General features: G+C 41.1%; 1 protein-coding gene across 1 annotated transcript; it reads left to right on the top strand.

Moving 5' to 3' along the window:
• Positions 1–1,248: 1,248 nt before the first annotated feature.
• On the top strand, positions 1,249–20,401 carry egf (epidermal growth factor; the record flags this gene model as incomplete). Its single annotated transcript, XM_079167553.1, is given in 25 exon segments — positions 1,249–1,375; positions 4,613–4,812; positions 5,048–5,229; positions 5,967–6,194; positions 6,290–6,492; positions 6,628–6,741; positions 6,969–7,091; positions 9,136–9,261; positions 10,217–10,342; positions 10,477–10,613; positions 10,926–11,074; positions 11,357–11,461; positions 11,637–11,860; positions 12,876–13,043; positions 13,391–13,540; positions 13,653–13,793; positions 13,894–14,010; positions 14,575–14,697; positions 15,018–15,183; positions 15,884–16,048; positions 17,867–17,969; positions 18,076–18,172; positions 18,289–18,386; positions 18,388–18,525; positions 20,315–20,401. Coding segments are annotated over 25 exon segments (3,597 nt in total).
• Between the last annotated feature and the right edge of the window lie 866 nt (positions 20,402–21,267).

The following is a 21,267-nucleotide window of genomic DNA, read 5'->3' as shown; positions in this document are numbered from 1 at the left end:
TGGAACTATTTCTTTTACAAAAGCAATGACATGAGGTGGTATTTAAAATGACAGCAGCAGCCACACTCTCGCTGTTTCCTAGATACGCGCTCTACCTGATGATTCAAACCCATGTGTGATTGACATTCAGCACACCAGTCACCTGAAGGGAAATCATGGACATTAACATTTTCATTGTTATCTGCCAGGAGTGAAATCGTGGGAAAAGGTCAATGCCCTTCAGACGGCTAACATTAGTCTGGAGACAAGGCAACTTTCTCGGCCACGTACATCTTGTACTGCCCCTCTACAAGGTTACTGGTGACGTTGTTGCTGACAATATCCTAGTCATGGAGAGTATGAATAGAGGTTTTGGTTCCTGGAGCCTGTTAGTTGTTCTCATGGGTAAAAAGAGGACAAACAATTTATGGATAATCTGCTCCACTACTCCTTCGTTCTCTATAAATTACTCACTGCACCGATTCCCCCCGGGAGCCTTCAACAGGAGACAGTCTGACACACTGACTTCTCATTCACGCACAGGACAAACAGTGTGTCTATTGTGTGCATTGTGTGTAAATTACTCGTTATTTATGAATGCTGTTATAGTATCAAAGGTTAATTTAGTTCCCCAATCAATACATAAATGAATATTTTAGGGTTGTGTTCTACCTAATAGCCTTAAATGCAACGTTCACCCCAAGTCTCTCTCTACCAGACACACAAACTCAGACAGACACATCCATCCACATTCAGAGAGGACATGGGTCAGGGGGTGGGGTGAGGGGAAGATGTTGTTATTATGTGGGACCTTTCTTCAGCCCTGCCTCATTTCTTACATAGTCCACATTCTGCTTGAGACACTGACTGTAGCTTAAAGAAGATCTTGCTCCAATGCTGGACTAGCATGTGCAAAATGTACCACGGGGGTGTCAGGAATTTCAATCTTTGCTTCCAAAACAGACTGGCAGCCTGGGGGCCAAACTGAGGAGGATCCCACACACCGTTTTTGCACTGGCAGTATTACACTCCTCATTCTGAGTACTCTATCTTTATATTGGGGCATCACGTTTCTCTTTAGCGCGGCATCTTCTGTCATGTAAAGCTCCGCTGTCTCTTTAAAGTTGAAGCCTTGGACAAGGATGCCAACAGTCCAGAAACAAATGTTGCTGAATTTTGGGGAATTCCTGTGTGCCAGTGCTAATAGTGGGAATGCCTGAGAAAAAGTGAACAAGTGCAGCTCCTGAGGCAGGGACGGAGTGCAGGATTATGTTGGCTGCAACGATCACAGCAGTGCTGATCTATTCCATGGTGCAAAGCTCTGGAGCCTTGGCCCTCGGTACAGCATGTTGGGACGAACGCCTATCGCGAGCGGGGAGAAACAGCAGCTGTGTGGGTGAGTTTGGTTCACACCTCTCCTGTTTAGACTGATACTCCCAATTCATGGTATTGATAGAGGGGATGATGAAAGTACTGCAGAAAACTGGATACTCAACTGTACATGTGTGTCAGAAGTTTAGACATTTCTTTGGCCAGAGAACAAGAACTACTTTCATAAGGCACAAATAAATGTGTAAAACATGATGATGTGGAATATATTGCTAAATAGTACTATGTATTCAAATGCAGAGAGCCACACTGCACAGAGATCATTTTTTTATGTGCAATCCTCAGTGTACAGCAAAAAAAGATTGTTTTCCACCGTAACATATTGTTTTTTATCAATTTTCTGGATCCATCTTATATGGATTATTATTACTTGAAGTTTAAGTCTGTATATCTCAACTTTAAAATAAATAGTTTGTATGTCTTTAAATTTCAACAATAGACGTTTAATCATTTTCTTAGTTGGAAAATATCCCATTCTTCACAAACGTTCCATTTTCCTCTCTATGTGAATATACAACATAACAGACTTCATACATTAAAACTACTATTACGACTACTCTATAGCTACTATTCTGTCTTGGGCTGGTGGTCAGGGATTAAAAACAAAACTGCAATCAAGTGAAAGAAAACACAAGCTGCTCACACAAGAAGTACCCCGCCCTAGAGAAACAGAGCGTAAAAGTCAGCCACTCTACAGCATGTGTGGCAAAGTAAACTTGGCTAAGCAGACAATACAATGCAGTGTAGAACAGGTAGAGTACTCTGGCCTCTGCTTGAGTGGGAGTATCTCAGGCTGAGCCCAAGTTTTTTGTGGGATGCCACAAGGACATCAGTTGAAGCTTACAGATGGTGATCGCTGATGTCCAAAAGCTTGTAACCATCAACCTCTGTCATGCCAGATGGCAGAGTTAAGTTAGTTGATTATAACGTTTTATAATGAATTGCAATAATGTCACTTGTCTGTGTCCTCAACAGAGAAGTCAAAGCAACAGATCATCTTCCTTTGAGTTGGTTTAGTTTCTTCTCTACTCCAGCAGGGTGGATGTTCATCAACACAAAGGCTGGAACCCAGAGCCTTATGTAAAAGGATTCTGAATAAACTATATTTACATTTTTTTTTATTACATTCTAGCAGCATTAAGGAGCACATAGTGTGGCTGCAACATCAAAGATCCCAACACACAAACCCCTTTTTGCTCCAAGTAAAAATGTTATTTGTCCTACTTAAGCCCCTTTTTCGAGTTTGCTCCACGCTGGGAAAAGATTGCCCTTAAATTAGTGGGCCACACGTTAAAGGTTATGCAAGAAATGATAGGCCAATTACTGTACGCTGCACTCAATAATTCTTCTTCCAGTTCTAGAAACTAAATATTGTCTTCACATGTATTTAGAACAGTCAACAGGGGTGGGTGATTTGAACATAATCTTTTATAATGGTTTATGTAATTTCATATCAATATATTTACTCTAACACATTATTAATGCAAAAAGCATGCAAATCCAATACTGCCATAAAGCAGTCCTGCTTAGTAACAGCCAAATACAGCCACATATCTCCAAAGGTATGACGGTATATAGGTTGGTATAAACAGTGTGCTGAAATCTCAAACACATATTGTCCAAGCACTTGCTGTCAACATGCCGATTTGCTTATTGAGTGTTTAACATTTTATCCACAGCTCAAATAATCAAGTGTTTGGTTCTTTTGATGAGCAACAAAATTGCATAGGCTTACCCAATCCAAAATGGCCTCTCAAACTGCCCAAATGAATGCTACCACAATGTAAAATGGGAAATCAATGTCCATATCGATTGTCTTCTTCACGCATTAGGAGCAGCTGTGGATGTGTGGCTTTGCTGTCAGAAAACGTTTACTTTCTTCTTTTGTTTTTGAAAACTGAAAATGTTAGTTTGAGTTCCCGTTTCTTTCCCCAATAGAAACCAATGAACTGTTCTTATAGGTCAAGAATCATGCTGACCACCATGTGAACTTGTCAATTAATGATTCATCTGGATGCCTCCTAGCAACTCGCCAGTAGCCATCTTGGGGATCCCAGGCCAGACATTCATTATGTTGTTTGTCTGGTGTTCATTGTTTTCTTCATTCCACAGAGTTAAGAGTGGTATCCATGGTTGCACACGAGAGCGTTATTTCCATGATGGACCAGTGAACTTTTTATCAATAGTCACACAGACAGCGAACACAGATTTGGCCTCAAGTCATAGTTTGTCAAAGTTTAAAGGACTCTAGCGCAAACTGAACCTCTGTATTACGGAATACAACGAATGAGTGGACATCCGCTCATTCCATTTACAAATGTAGAAAGGTTTTGCTGCTCATAACCGTTTATCAATGTATGAATGTTAGGTACTAAAGCAGAAGTCTAAGAGAAAATAACCTTTACCACTTTAGCCTTCAACTTCATTCATTACAGATATCGTCAGAATCAAAAGATTGATTCGGTGCCAAGGGATAATGTTTTATCCAAAGGCAGCCGAGTCTGCCTTGAACGTCATCCCATGACAGCCTTGAATAAGCTTTTTGATGAGATAATTTGACAAATGTAACGACAACTGCAGCGTGACACAAAGAGGGAAGTAGCAGCTATAGAAATGTTAAATGCTGCCATGGTTACCTCCCTGTCCCTGGAATTCGTTTAGTTAATACTAGAATCACCGGGGGCTGCTTTATACCTTAAACTGCCAACGGGTACACGCTATTAGAATGTTGTATAATGAAATTCTCTAGTTGTCGTCTCTTTACGCTACTCACAAAAACAATCCTAATCAACTGAGGACACATCGCTCGGCCCTGAAACCTTTGTGTTCACTAAATGCATTGAACTGCTCTAGTGGAGCTAAGTAAAACTGAGCACTGAATTGGGAATTTTAGGCAACCAAAATGGTTCAAATTAACCATCATGAACTGAAAAAAACACTGTGAAAGGGTTAAAGTTCTAAGTCGAAAACACGTACAACTCCCAAACCGGACACCGTGGTTGCAAACAGTCGATCAAAATGTCGCAACGCCCCAAATCATATCCTGCTTTATTGTCCATTCCACTCTAATTGGGACCATATTTTACTAAATGGACATCAGGCTGATTGAAGACTTGGAAATAGCGATTCATACCATAAACTCATGTTTACAATGTTGAAGCTGACTGCAATCGAGCTGGTTCTATCCTTTTTTATGCCGTTGGGTTGTTTAATGACAGACTTGTTGATGTTCCATTTCGTCAAGCCTCACAGCCGTTCCTGATATTTGGCCATGGGAAAGCTATCCATCGGATGGACCTCGATGGGAAGAACCAGAGAAGGCTTGTGGCGGGAGTGGGAAGCTCGATCCTGCTCGACTTTCATTTCAGAGAGGAGAGAGTTTACTGGGCTGACAAACACACTGGAGTCATCTACAAGGCGTCAGTGAAAGGAGCACACAGACAGGTGATTATGTAACTACATTAAAGATGTAGAGAACTTAGATTCACTTGTCTGAGATTAACTCATCCAACGCATCACTACATCCCTAACGCATCACTAACAGTGTAAAGAAATATATAGGACTCGAAAGAAAATCCTTCCTAGAATGAAACTACCAAAACTCAAATCTTATACTTATTTTTCTTGATATTTAACAATTATGCATTCGACAATTTTAATTTGAATGTCTGTTTTGCAGAAACTGTACTCTTCTGACAAACATATCTCGGGCCTTGCAGTGGACTGGATTTGGAACCGCGTATATTGGACAAGTGGAGAAAAGGGAAAAATCAAGACAATGGATATAAACGGGAAAAATGAAAGGACTCTTTTAAGACACTTGACCCAACCAAATTCTATAAACGTTGACCCCACTAACAGGTAATCCACTACATTGTATATATATCATAGTTAATTTATTGCTATTTCACTCCCTACAAATGAAACCTATGATGGAGATGGGTTTGCCTTTTCCAGGGCTTATATAGCGAGTATCACCACTTTCTGTTTTATGTGAGCTCTGTGAATTTAGGCATATTTCTGAGAAGCAATCTCATTCTCCCAGCCTGCTCTGTCCCCCGCACTGCCTGCGCTGTCTATATTCATGCCCCTGAGTGGATATGCAAAAGTGAATAATGACAGTGAAGGATTTTTATTAACATTTGGAATATTTCTCCAAGAAATAAAATGCCAAGAGCATGTTTTTTTTTAACTTACATGTCTGTAGGGTGTCTTAGAGTGTATCAAACATTACTATAATATGACTATGAGGCAAAACGATTATACAGCTACTGATTTGGGGGCATTCCTGTTAGTATTCATACGAGGGTGAGAGAGAGGAGGGCACACCAGTGTAGAAGAGGTGCCGACCGCGATGAAAGAACAGGTGTGAAGGTAGATAGCCATATCATATCTTTATAGCCACCGAGCAAAAAAAACATATATTAATTTACCAAAGTTTCTACATGTCGACTCAACGTATTAAAATGAGTAAACGCCCAAACAGAGACATCAGTAGAAGCAGCAACAAGTTTGTAACAAAGCGATCAAACAAGAAAAAATATTTGGCCATGCTTAATTGCAACGTCCGTTCTCAGTTCAAAACTAATATTTTGCAGGTTTCTTTTTTGGCTGTCTGGCGGGATAACCCCAAGTATCCAGCGGTCTGACGTGACAGGACATATGAAAACTACACTTATTAAGATAGCAGAACAACTGGAAGCCCTGTCAATCGACCGAGAGGACAAAAGACTGTTCTGGGTTCAGTTTGGTCTACAAGGAGAAAGTGCCATTGCCTCTTGTGATTACAACGGCAACGTCCTGCACATCGTAGATCAGCCCCTTTGGTGAGCATGTCGTTGTATTCCCATTACTTATTTCGCACTATATTTTTGTTAGCACACTGGGATAAAATGCTCTTCTTTTTGTCTCTTTTGGTCAGGTCTCAGTCACTGGGGATATCAGTTTTTCTGGAGCACTTGTACTACACTGATGCAGCATCTCGGGTTATAAAACAAGTAAACAAGTACGCTGGTGGAGAGCCACTGAATGTTAACATAAAACAAATGGCAAAACCCCCAGTTAATATCAAGGTGGTACATCCCCTCAACCAGCCAATGGCAGACTCCCAATCATCTCTTCCAGGTTACAGCTGAACTTTGACATTTAAATTGCTCTGTAGCGTCTCCCAATTCTATCCCTTGTATTTACATTTACTTTGGACATGTCTCAAATGATAACACTTTAATAATGTATTACCATTCACCCCTTTCAAAACAGGTTGTGACGAACAGAGTGGAAATTGCGTGAATGTGTGCTCCAGTCTAGCCGAGCAAGGGACGTGCCAGTGCAGTGAAGGCTTTGCTCTCAGTCAGCAAGGCACTCATTGTGAAGGTTGGCATCTATTCCATTAACTCAATGAAATACAAACTCCATTAAGAAAAGATTTGTTGTCCAGTTAGTATAGAAGCAAGCACTGCCCATTACCAAAGTTGGAATGAGTCTCACAATGTGCAGTCTATTACCCATCATAAACATATACACGTACAGCATAAATAAAGTTCGGCAAGGCGAATAAGAGCATTAGGAAATATCAACATATTTGTCTGTGTGTGCCATAGATGTGAATGAATGTGCGCACTGGAACCACGGCTGCTCTCTTGGTTGTGAAAACATCCCAGGCTCCTATTTCTGTACCTGCCCTAAAGGATACGCCCTCCTACCAGACAGGAAGACATGTGGAGGTACAGTGCAAATATTTGTGTTACTGTTGTTATGTTAACTCATTTCAATCCTATTCTAATCTCTTAAAACACCATACTTTTGATTCCATAATAGTATTATTAGTTGTACGAATACATTTACAGATGAAGTTGTATAAAGCATAACAGCTAGTGGTTACAAACTAAAGACTTCATGCATTTCAACTTTAGTTTTTAAGAAGTTGCAAATATACTCATGGATAATGTTGACCCCGTCTATAAAATTGGCTCAATTCCTTGACTGACGAGAAACGGCATTCATGTAGTATTCAATATAATATTATGTAGCAATTTTGTCTTAATGTGATGCTATGTCAAGTGAAGAAGGACTGCTTAATGAAGTGGTAAAAAAAACAATCTACAGAGGTGTCCATTTTTAAAATGTCTGTGTTTCTGAATCATTAAGTGCTGGTAGTGCAGAATTCTTGGTCAGCAAAATGAAAGCAGCTGTGGTTTCAGATTACAACTTCTTCTTTTTGTTGTGCTTTGAAAGGTGGCATTTGTCCCCCAGACACTACTTTGACCTCACGGAGCCAATAAAAAGACTGGGTCATATGCTAAGCATGCTGGACTAGACATATGTGAGCTGTCAATTGTGTGTTAAGTTATTTGGGTCAAAACAGTGACACTTTGTCACTAGAAGGTCTAGTTCTGCTAAGACTGAGAGGCTATGTAAGGTTAATGGAAGAAGGGATTTCATATTCAAGTTAGGAAACGTATTTTCAACCATTTCTTTTTAGGATTCAACCAATATATCTGTTGGCAAACCTCCTTTAAAAATCAGACAGCAGCCAGTTTTCTGGTAGAAATGGTCAGATATTTCGATTGTTTTACTAATCCAGATATTCCATATAGCTTTTCTACAAACGTAGTGCAGCCCTGAGGGAATGTATAGAGAATCTTTATTTAGTTAAATAAACTGGCAATACCAATTCATTTAGTCAAGGATTCGGTGACAATTAGTTTACCCTGAAACCATAGTGTAACTATCTACACAGCACTTCAATTTACAACATACTAAAAACACATTATGGACAATCTCTTCTCTTCTAATGTCACAGCTATGAGGCTTCTAGAACAGGGGAGCTTCACATTCACAATGAGATTAGATGACGAGGGGACATTTGCAATGGGAACATATCTGGTCAGCAGCTTTGTGTGTTCTAAGCCGTTTAGCAGACAACCTTTGCCAAGGTCCAGAAGAAAACAGACACGCAGCCAAGAGAGGCTAGACAATAGAGCCGACGACAGAGATTACGTGGCACAGTACAGAGCCGGCTGCTTACATGTTTTATTTTTGATTTAATGAAAAGAAATGGGGGAAAAACATATTTTAAAAACACCAGTTTTTTCCAATTATTTGTTGATTTTGTGAGTAGAGCATTATATGTTCATGTTGTCTTTCGTTTATTTTTCATACATAGAACAGTTCCTCCTGCATGTTTGCTCATAATGTATTCAATTAATGTTCAAAGTATCGAAAACGTACCACAAAACAGCAAGAAGCTGGAAGGCGAGAACAATCATTTGTACCACGAGGGAGAAGGTACCAGTCAGAGGCAGAGCCACAGATACTGTAACTATTTCACATCAGATTCATATCTGTACAGCCCGCCTCTGTATTCATGGCCATCACAGGCACAGGAGATACCACGCTCATGTGAGCTAACATCACATCATCCTTACTGTTGGGGCTTTGACTGCATTCACCTGTTTTGATAGGGTTAGGGCTGACTTCATAAAGGGATTTTACAAAGAAGCTTGTTGTCCAAGCGGCTGTTAAGATTCTACAACCTGCTGAGCCTCCAAATAACCAGGAACATTTTTGATCACTTAACATCCCTTCGATATTGTAATATGGCCCGAAATGAACAGTTGTATGACAGCAAATGCTTTTGTTAATCACTCCTATGTTTCTGTGATTTTAACTGCTTTACCGTTAATTCATCAGACTTGTACCATTATTGTTACCATGGAAAATAAAATCATTTTAAGATATTGATATTGATTTTCTTTCCACAATCAGAAATCGTACCATGTGAAGGCAATATGACCAGGAAGTGTGGCCATGGATGCCTGACAACAGACCAGGGTGCTGTCTGTGTGTGTCCGGAGGGATCTTTACTACAGGAGGATGGACAAGCCTGCACTGGTGAGGACTATATCACAGTTTATCAGCCGTTTATTCTGAAGCTAAAATCAACATAATATTCAGGATTTTTTGCAATTATTTAGTAATAAAAAACATATCTGACTATATTATATAGTTCATATTTATATTTTATATATGTTTTAGAAATACACCAGTGTAGAACGTATTCTTTTCTGTTTAAATGCTGAAGTTCAACGCATAGAGAAGGATTATCTCCCCATTGAGAAGGCATTTAATCTTCTTATACTACAAACATAGTAGAAATATACTGAATAACAATTGAATTCATTAATAACCTATACTGATTTACTACAACAGTACGCTATTTCAGATTTTCGGTCATTTTGCTAAACTAATACTGTCACGACAATATTATTTCCAGCCAAAGTGATCTAAATACAATGTAGGTAAGAGTTGAATCAAAGTGGTCACAACAAGGTGAGATGGATCAGAAGTCTGGAAGCACAGCAGCGCGGTCATCAGGTGGCTTTGCGTTACTGCTTAACAGATAACGATCACGCAAGTGACGCAGTCAATTTAGGGTAAGACATCATCTATGAAGAGGTTTTGATTTGCCTGCCTGAAATCTTTAAAATGTGAGTCGTGTTCGGTGGCCAAAGTGTCACCACAGTGGCACAGTCGACTGCTCCCTGGTATAAAATGCAACCATATGTAATGCTTGCTTCCTTCCCCTAGAACCAGGAAAAATGCTTTAAATAAGATAGTTGCCTTTCTGAACTGGACTGAATAAGATTTACAAACATAGCTTCAGTTTTATTATTCCGTAATAGCTGCAAGTAAAATTAGGAAAGAGACAGTGCCCTACACTACATGCAAATGTTGTCCTCCCAGTAATAAAGATATATGAGGTATCAATATGTCGTTAGAAAATGGGGTCTCCATGTGAAAATCACAGAGTTATCTGTGTATGTCTAACACTGTGTTGCCGTTGCAGGCTGCTTGTCTGCAGACAGAGGGGGTTGCAGTCAGCTCTGTACTCATGTCACCCCCAGTGGGTGGCAGTGTGGTTGTCTGCCTGGCTACCAGCTCCACCAAGACGGCAAGCGCTGCATTGCCTCTGGTGAGTCATGCTATGGCAAAGCCGTCAGCTCGAGGTGGATAAGCCCACACGTATAAGCACTCTCTGCATATTACAGTGGGTTTAAATCTACTGCAGAACATCTCATCATACAATTATGTGTTTCTATTCTTCAGGACCACCCCCTTATCTACTGGTTGCCAATCTAGTGGATGTACGACAAATTAATCCTGAAGGCCCTGGGGATCAAACCCTTGTGGAGGATCCAAGAGCAGCAATCATAGCTTTGGACTATGACCCTGTCCAGAAAAAGGTAAGATGGAAACTGCTCAGATCTTTTATTGCTGCTCTATTTCAGATGTTTTCAATAGAGGCATAAGTATACAGTTGGTACTATACTGCCCTAAGATGTCAGAAGTCCTCGGGAGTAACACTACTTAGGAAGACCAGATTCAGGTTTTTGTGCAGACAACCAGGGACATCTAGTGGAGAGACACTGTCATTTGAAGGCCTGTTTAATGAAAACCAATCTTTTCTACTTTATAGGTGTAATAGTTGTTTTTAAAGCTCATCTATTTTAAATACTGAATGCATTTCCTTATATATTTTTGAATGCATTTTGAAGGTGTACTTTGCGAGTGCAAGCCAGAAGACGATTGAGCGGGTGGATTTGAACGGCGGGTCGAGAGACGTTCTTGTCTCTGATGGTTTGGACTCTCCGGAGGGTCTGGCGATCGACTGGGTCCACCGCAGGATGTACTGGACGGATAAAGGGTGAGTGGTGTTTGCACACAGTAAATGTTGAGGACAAAGCGTGAAAAGATTGTTTCATTAAGTGCTGAAAGTTTGAACTTGACCATTTATATTTCAATGTTGCTTTGTGGGGCTTTTGATACTTCGGTCATATTCGATTGTATTCATCTGTTTTGTTTTTATTAAACCTCAAACAAATCCACAGGGACAATTATTTAAGAAACAGTTGCATTGTTTAACATTGTCAGAATTGAAATGCTTTTTGTTTTCAGTTTGACACTTCTGTATGCTTTTGTCCTCCAGCCAGTCAACTGTTGACTGCAGTACCTTAACTGGGCTAAACAGAGAAACCATCATCAGCAAGGGGCTGGAAAAACCAAGAGGAATCGCAGTTCATCCTTTGGCAAAGTGAGTGTGGCTGTACGAGTGTGATAGTTTCAGAAATGAAAACTACAAACTTACAGCGAATCAGCAAGAGGGATTTCATCTGACATCAAAAAGCAGCTGAGCTCATAGCATGCAACACCTGTGGGATTAATACACCTCCTCTGGCTAATTCCCAATGCTCTCTTTACTTTTTGAGGAAGTTGTTCTGGACTGATATTGGGGCCCACCCTGTCGTGGAAAGTGCCTCTTTGAAGGGGAAAGACCGTGCTGTCATTGCTAGAACCAACCTTGTGTCACCAAGCGGCCTGACCATCGATTTCACAGAGGATCGTCTGTTCTGGTGCGACCAGAGGAGGGGCCTGGTGGAGACTGCTGCTCTGGATGGTTCAGATCGACAGGTCCTGTTAGAGAACCAAGTAGGTGAGGCTTGTGTGACACATACTCACGCATATACAAGTGCACTGTAATGACACAAAGTTAGATTATAATATTGCAATTAAGGGCAGATTTGTTTGTTATTAGAAGCCAAGTAGAGGTCTTCACGGGTCCACCTGAAATCCTAGGAACTGAAACCTGAGCAGGGACCCGCGTGGGTTCAGTTCCCCGATTTATGAAGTTAATCAGGTCACAGATTATTTTTTTGGCAAGAAACGCAGGAGAGAGAGAGAGGGGGATGACATGCAGCAAAAAAACACGGGCCAAACTACAACCTGAGCCACTGCCTTAAGGACTGAGCCTTAATGGTATTAGCACTCCACCTGTGAGCTTACAGGGCACCCTGGGTCCTGGGCCTGTTTTAACATGGCATACCCGAGTGGATCCGAGAAGACCCGGCTGTGATCAGACAGCGCTGATTGTGAAGGAAGTGCTGTGAAGGGTCAGACCATCAGAGAGCACAAGTCAGACTCTGAGAACCCAGATGATTGCAAATTAGCAATGCTAATGTTAGCAGCCATGGCAATGAGCAATTCTTATTATAGTTCATAAGAGCAAGTTATCTTTGTTATGCTAGAGGTAACAAAACTTTTATTTTATATATCTTTTATATTACATTTTAAACAAGTTACGTTTGTCATCCGTCACGTGAAAATTCAGGTTAACTTGTTTATAGAAATCGACTGTGAAATTGGTGTCGATTGGGTCTGCACCTCCCAGATGGATTTGGGTCCGACATTTTGGGGTTCTACATGAACAGACGGATCTGGTTTGCTTCCGGGTAGTACAGTTCTGAGACTTTTAGGATTTTGGGATGAATTTTTGGACCCGTGAAGACCTCAAGTCGAGTCCAGTAGATGCTAATTCAAGCCTGACAAAGTGCACCTTGGACTGACATAAACGGAACTGAGCCTGACAAAGTGAACAGACAAAGAGTATTTCTCACCTTGACACACTTGGTGAACTCGAGTCTTCTTTCCCTCTATTCCGATTCCTCCAGGTCGACCTTTTGACCTTGCAGTATTTGAGGACAGGTTGTGGATATCTGACCGGGAGCACCAGCAGCTGAGGAGCGTGCACAAGAGGACTGGGAGAAAACTGCAACATATCCACAGCAACATGGTCCGACCAGCGTCCATTGTGGTGGTTCATCCCCTCGCTAAACCAGGTACAGAGAGGGATTCACTTTAGAGATTTATTTGTTCAGAAGTTACACACTGAGGTTTAAAAACACTGCATGTAGCAACATCAAAGGAAGGATGATCACAAGATGGAAGACTGTGCATTGTGGCGAGTATATTCTGCTGCCTCCTCTGTCTTTCTACAGATAAATGCAAATAAACATTGAATACAAAATTCCTGCACATTCATCGTAGATGGCTGATTTCCTGAAATTAAGCTGGTCAGCATTTGAGATGAAAGCTAAGATATGTGTTGGCTGGCAGCAACAAAACAAATCATCCAAAAGAATTCATGATTGAGACTCAGATTGTCATTCTGCACACACATCTTCAGGGGCAGACGTTTGCCTTCACCTGAATGGAGATTGTGCCCAGGTGTGTGAAAGCAGACTGGGGTTCGCCCACTGCTCCTGTCTGTCACGCTACATCCTGTCAGCCGATGGAAGAAGTTGCTTGCCCGCCGACGCTTGGAATGGAACAGCAGGTGATACGTTTTAAGAAAGCTTATTTAAAGTGTTTTATACTTCTGCATGAGCTATGAAGTAAAACTGACTAACGACGAATGCTTGTGTTGACTATGTGAATTCACTGTGTAGAATCTGGAGACAGTGAATCCACTGATTCAACGTTTATCAACAACAAAACACACGATGGGCTGTCGACTGGTAAAGCGGAGGCTGATCTGAACTCTGATGAAGGCAGCGAGCCAACTCTCTTCACAGACAAGATGGTTTCAGGTAACAGTGTAACAGTGGTAATCGTTGGGGATTTTTCTTCCCACTCAAGATGTTATTCTAACTAAATGTGTACGATTCCATATGTCCCCTTCTCCGTCAGACCAGAATGAGTGTTACTCGCTCCGCTGTGATGTAAACGCACAGTGCCTGCTGCGTGCTGGCAGCCCAACCTGTCTATGTCTAGATGGTTTTACAGGTGATGGACAGACGTGTGTGGGTGAGTATTTCTGTTCTTATAAATGTGTACTGGGAGAAAGTAACACATCCTGAAGAAAACTTATAATGGGATTATATTTGACACTTTTATCCCGTTTACAGCAGCAGGGGTTGAGATTGTACACTTTGGCAAAGGTGACAGAACGGGGAATGGAGCAGAGTTGAGTTTTAGATATAAAAAATATTACACAGAGGCAGAGCTGCTCTGGAAGCAAAGATAATCACAATATGTATTTACAGGACCTAAAGCCAAAATGCCTCATATAAAAGTCAATAAATGTGATTTGACCAGTTTACGCGTTTGCTATTTTGTCTGTATGCAGCATTCAGGAGTTCATGTGTCAAGTAATTTGATAGATAAAAATAATACTTTCAGCAATGTATCAGAGAAGTGCACGCCTTGTTATGGAGAAATAGTCCATCGTCATCCTTCTTTGTTTGATCGTAATGCTTGAGGAAATGAATGAAGGCTCATTTTGATGAGCTGCTGGCATAGAATGTATACATAACACTTCTGATACTCTGAATACTGTACAACTTGAGGTCTCTTCTCCTTTTGTTTTAGATATTGATGAGTGCACACAGGGAACGCACACATGTGACAAAAACGCAGAATGCCAAAATGCCTTGGGGAAGTATCTCTGCACGTGCCAGGCTGGATACCAGGGCAATGGGAAGACATGTCAAGGTGTGTCTGCATTAAAGGAAACACTGTGTGACAGGATACGTGGTATTCGCTCTTGCTACTGATCATCAGGTGTACTATTTTAAACTGGAGAGTGGAGGCTTGTATCCAGCATGACTCAACATAACCAACACTAGTGCAGCTATCGTTAATGGGACGTAATATAACCCCCTTTATCATAAACGGAATGTTTACATGAGTCACCTCAAAGGGGGGCGAGTGTTCTAAAACAGCCGACAATGATTAAAGAGATGAAAAGGAAACAGCACCGTACTGTATATTTGTCTAATCCAATGAAATTATTTTCCCAATCCTCTCCTCAGAGTTGGAGACCACATCGCCATGGGTGACGACCGGCAGCCCTGCTGATGTCTCCACCCGGCACCACAACAGTGACTCAGTGGAGAGTTGCCCGTCCTCCCATGAGTCCTACTGTCTGTACCAGGGTGTCTGCTTCTACTTTCCTGAAATGGAGTCCTACGCTTGCAAGTAAATAACCCCCGATCTTCAAGTTTAACAGTTTACTGATATCTTGTGTTCAAACGAGATAATGTCCCTTTATCAAGCGGACACGATTTGATCCGCTGTTTTGTAGAAGATGAGTTCAATCATAAACTGCTCTTCATTCTTTTCAGAGAGTTTACAAATAGTTGGTTGAAATATGCAGTAACTCAAACTGTAATGAGGAGAATATTTCAGTGATCTCTGAAAAGTATTTATTTTCAAGCCGCATTCATATTAGGCCACCATTGTTAGAAAGTAGAAGAGTGGCTGCAGCACCACACATTACAGGTGTTCTGGTGTCTTCTCTCTTATTTGCTTCTCTCCTATGCTATTCATTACCGTGGATAACCAGTAGGTGTCACTATTGTCCCATTATTAAAGCCATAACCTCGTGACAAAGTGGCTACAGGACAGAGGATTCTGAATTTGAGCTTTTCATATTGATACACGTGCTACAAATACCTATATATGAACAAAACAAGTTTTACATTTCAAGTCAATGAGCAGGAACATTTTGTGGATGTCATCTCGAATTAAATAATTATACCCAGCTCAAATGGAAGCTGTCCAGGAGACATTTAAATCCATGATTTGAGTACATCATTTTAGCTTACATGTAGCTATTTTATATAGATTGTGATCATGAACTACATCCTCACGCTGTTTGACTTTTCTCCTGTTGCAGCTGTGTGTCAGGCTACATGGGGGAGCGTTGTCAATTCAGTGACCTGGAGTGGTGGGAGCTTCAGCAGGCCGAGGAGGAGAAGAGGAGGAACGTGGTCATCGCGGCCTGCATGGTGGCCCTCGTTTCCCTGCTCTCCATCGCTGCCTGTGTCACCTACTGTTACGGGTGAGAGGGGAGACGGAGGAGATGTGGTAAATGAGGGTCAAGGCGTACAAAACTGCACTGTGAAAAGTGAAGGAAAGCGTTCATGAGGAGAAGAAGAATGAAAAAAGGGGAAATGGGAAGAGTCAATTGAGGGAAACTCTGTGAAGAGTCAAAAGGAGGAAGAACAATGAGAAAGAAAGTAGAAGAAAAGTAAGCAAAACAGGTAAAAATGAAAAGACTAAAAGGAGACCGTCAAAGATTAGGAAGAAGAAAACACAAAACAAAGCATAGTAGGAACAATGGACGAAGGTAAGAGGAAGATAAGCCACAGAGGAAATATTTGGTGAAAGGAGTGAAAACTAATCAAACAACAATATGATGTTTCATTTACACTGATAACGGCAAGGAATGTCAAATATTTCCCCTGCTAAAATGTTCTATAATTAGCCTTTAGGACCATTTTAACCATTTGCTCAAAACTGCATTCCATACAATAAATTCCCCAATTCCCCAATCTCAAAGGATATTATTATGCAAAGCTAACCTTGTCTGGACATAATGAGATAGTTACGTCCCCAAAATAATTCTATTTATAAATGGATTTGATTAAAATGCTTAATGTAGGAATCCTGTTATTGGATTCATAGGCTTCTCCACCCCAATGGTTAAAAGAGCGCTCCGTTACTGTTCGTATGATCCGCCCGTTTTCCAATGGTAGATAAATGGCAATAATGTATAATATAAGCAGTCAGCAGTGTTGTGCTTAGTCTTCTGGACACTGGAGGTATAGGGCAGCACAGCTCCCGCAATGAATGAGCTGACAGCATTTAGAGGTGTCTATCAGACGCAGGGTGGCATGAGCCGTGTAATGTAGGGGTCTCGGCGTGACCGCAGGGGGTCAGGGAGCAGATCACATGTGGAACGAATGGCATCACGCAACCCTGGTTAGCGGTAGTGAGGAGCATACGTAAACGACATCCTCCCTTTCATTTCCACCTGAGCTGTCTCTAAGTAGCTGATTTGTTTTACCGTTGTTTCGCTGGCTTATGGACAAGGCTGTTTGGCATTCTCCACTCTTTTGACTCACAAAGCACAACCCTCCCCTCCGCCTACCGCAGCCGAACGTTTGCAGTCTCGGCCTCCCCTGTGGAAGAGGCACGCTTTCAATTACATGCTTGGTTTAGCTTGTTCTACAGCAATTACACATAAAAATAGGTCATTTCTCAGCTACAAAATGGAGCCGGTGAGGTATGACCCCAGAGGAAACGCTACATGGCCGCCAATAGCTCTGCCTCAAATTGCCTTCTGCACTTGACTGCAAGTGCACTTGAGGAGGAAACTAAAGCACCAAACTCACAACCAGTGCAACACACAAGTAAACTATCACACAGTACATAGTGATATGGGCTAAAAAACACAACTTGTTGTCTTTTAAGGCTCTTACATGCAAAAGAAAAGAAAAACACTAAAAGCATAGACACACAGACCTTTGGGCAGTTTATCTCTAAACCTAAATTTAGCCTCTGGTAAACAAGTCGGTGAGAAATCACGTATTCAGCATTTTAAATATCGTTTTTTTTTTTTACAACAATATCAACATGTTTTTGCACTATGTCTATGTGCAGTAAAAGCTGCAGGACATTACACTGCTAACAGGTTACGCAGAGCACAGGTCAATTTCATAATTCCTGCCATGTACTCAAATGGATTGGCATGTAAATGCCATGAGATTCTGTGAATATTTACATGCTAATCTCTGTGTTCAGTGAGTCTGAGGACCCTTGGGAATCATTAATTAATTACAATACTGCATGTTTGCGTGTACTGTTCTCTATGCAGAACTAGAAAACTCTTCCACAAACATCCCTCTGTGGATAACGTGAGCGAGACCAGCGTGACAGATGAGAGCATGTCAGAGACCACCACTACCAGCGTGCCTCGGGTAAGACCATCACCACCGAGCCCTGTCTCATATATATATATATATATATATATATATATATCTTGAAGTAAAATAAGTCTCAATGAATTACTGTACAAACCTGCAGTTCTACATGGTGGCAGAAAACGGCGTGGAAGGAATGGTCGTCCCTGTGATGGGCTGTCCCAGGAGAGCCGTCTGTCCATCCTGCTCTTCAGAAACAGGTACCTGAAACCGATAGAAACACCTCGGCATTCATCTTTGCAGACAGTATTGACCTCGTTCCTTTTTTAGCGATAAAATCCCTAAATTACGTTTTTTTTTCTTTTTTTTTTGCAAGGTGACAACCATGCGTCTGAAGATTCGGGAACGTTGTCCAAACACAACAGAGGGTACGAGTGTTCCATGGTGGCGGCTGTTGCCGTGGAGACCGCGCAACCCCCCTGTCCATCGCTCAAGTCCGTCTCCGTCGAGCTCATATAGTTGTTTGTCTTTCGAGCCACCGGTGCTCTCCCAGACTCCCCGGCCTAGAGCCCCCGGCCTCCTAGTTCACCAGGCCGACAGACGCAGCTATACAGTTAAAACACACACACACACTGTAACATCTGGCTGATGCGCAAACTGCTAAATTAAGAGTTTCATTGCAAAATGGCATACCTCACAAATGACAGAAATGTCACATAAGCTGTTACCTACCATAAGGATATTTGTTGCATTACCCAGAATAGATCATTTGGTGCACATAGAATCATTGATATCACAAGGTGTAGTGATAAAACACTGGCTAGTTAGCGTGACAAAGGAAAGAGTGCTACGTGCAGAAAGTCTAACTGCACCAATGTGATGCAATATAAAAGGAAACTATAGTTAACACACTAAGACTGTTATGTTGAAAAGACCTAAAAATAATTATATTACGAACAATTTCCCAAAATACAGTATTTCTCTTTCCTGCATTAACATTTACCTTATATTGTAGCTGACAATAGCATAAACTGTAAGTCATGTAAAATACATATATTATGTACAGTATGTCTTTTCTAAACAGTACCAAAGTAGAAGTTTATTATCAAGTGTTGGAAAAGTAAAAATAACATATAACAAGCGAACAAAACAATGAAATCTGGTCATATTTTTGACACGAAAAAAAATTGCTTCCATTGCTTGCTTTTCAAAAAAATAATGAAAGAACAAGCACAGCTTGTCAAGTTATCATGAGTCATGACGGCTTGATTTCTGTTTGTCTAGCATAAAGCATAAATACTAGGACCGTAGTTCAAATTTTAGTTTCAAGTCGTCAATTCTGTTTAAATAGCTCAAAAGCACAAATGTGTTTTTTGGTGGCCACCAGCATCTCTAAAAAGATCTGAATCCTTAAATCAAGCGGTGTAAATGCTGTTTGTGCACTAAAATAAACAATGGTTGTCTCGTGACAACTGATGTCTGCATGTTCCCTCTGTTGAAGAAAGCATTGCCCCTCCAATGAGCAGCAGAGCATAAGAATAGAATAACTGCTTGCATGTGTAATAAAGGGATGCGTTTAGTTTTGTTGTTTAGAAATCACATTCACGTTTTCCCTATTTGTAAACTCCAATGCGGTGTTTTGTGACTGGACTAATATCCATCATCACCTTCAAAGATAAAATCGTTTGTTGCTCATCTTGTCGTTCAGCTCATAGAACAAAATGTGACGTAAACTATAGAAAACCAGCAAATGCACAATAAGTATTCTGCCTGATCCTTTATAGAGAGCATGAACTCAGCTCACACAACTAACCTGACGGGTGTGATATTGTTAGCCAATTGTATATTTATTTTTACACAAAAGATCTTTGTTTACTTGCCAGAGGTGCATTAATATCTATGCTTTCATAAATAAGGCGAGGGTACACTGAGCTGGATTGCTGATCGATGGATGATGGACTGAATTGGATAGCTTGGTTTGTAAAGGGAAGGCATCTTGTTTTTGATTTCCATCTAATGTCGTTGCCGTATGAGTTTTCATATCTAAACAGGCAAAACAATGGTAATATGCATATGGAAAACACAACCAGTTTTCATTCACACTGTCTATAATTCTCTGATGATGTATTCTTTTCAGCCCCCGTGTACTATAACTGGAATTACAAAACTGCAAGATGAGGCTTTTATTTCCACCAATAAAACTATATTCACACCAAAAACTAAATGTGCCGTTAATAACCGCAACACATTTGGCATCAACCTGAGTTGACTGGACGCATTAGAACTATTACACATAAACGTTTGCTGTTCTTTACCAAACCTATTATATTTGTAAAATACACTTTTCTAATGACATCATCTTCTTATAATTGAAAGATTATTTTGTCTTCGTCTCGTTACAGCCCATCACACTCTTCTCCAAAGCTCTTGCTCCGCCGACGGTGCGTTTCTCTCCTCCACCAAATCTAACGCTCGAGTGGTGCTGGTAGCGATGCTGCGACCCTCCACCACCGCCCCATCTGTCTCTTTCTATTTCTATCTCCGACTGCGACACTCCGTCTCAAGGTTGACTGGGAATTGTTAATAGAAGGACCCACAGCCTCTTTGTTTCGAGGCAATGGCGGAAAACAAAGCACTTTAACTCAAAAACCATCAGGGGCCACATCGATATTGATTTTCCTGGCAACACACACTTATCTATATATTGGCCTCCATTAGAGCTAACAGATAGGTGGAGCAGCAGTTCAGCCTTCAAGTAAAGATGAAATTGGGCCCAGTGTCAATTTATCTTGTATTGCTCCTCAATTGGGGCAACAGGGGGCAATAGAGTCACAGACACTGTAAGTAACAGGGGCCTCGAGGGGCCAAAGTTTTGTATCTTCTGTGTAGGTGCCATTGTTTTAAATGTTGTAAATATACACACAGTTGCCAGTTAATTAGGCTACAGCTCGCTTCAACTGACACAGTCTAAGACAACAGTGCTGGATGTCTATTATACAGAGGGGTGTTTGTCATTATAGACATTATATGGACATTATAATATCATGAAGGTGCTATTGTATTAGACCAGTGTTTGTCAACCTGTTCTGAGCCGCGGCACATTTTTTACATTAAAAAGATCCCGCGGCACACCAACAACCAAAAACGTTACAAAATGACACCTTTCAGCATAATACAGCATATATCCCAGGGGTGTCAAACTCAATCACAGACAGGGACAAAACAAAAAATTGGGACTGGGGTTGGGTTCTGTGCTGTGGAAACCCTCAAGATGGAGTGAAGGTGTGCATCAGTGAGATGACTCCTGTGTGGGTTTTTGTTCATCTTCATCACAGAGAAAAGCTGCTCACACAGG

The sequence above is a fragment of the Pholis gunnellus genome (assembly GCF_910591455.1).
Source record: "Pholis gunnellus genome assembly, chromosome: 10".
Taxonomy (NCBI): domain Eukaryota; kingdom Metazoa; phylum Chordata; class Actinopteri; order Perciformes; family Pholidae; genus Pholis; species Pholis gunnellus.
This window is presented reverse-complemented; position numbering and strand designations above follow the sequence as displayed.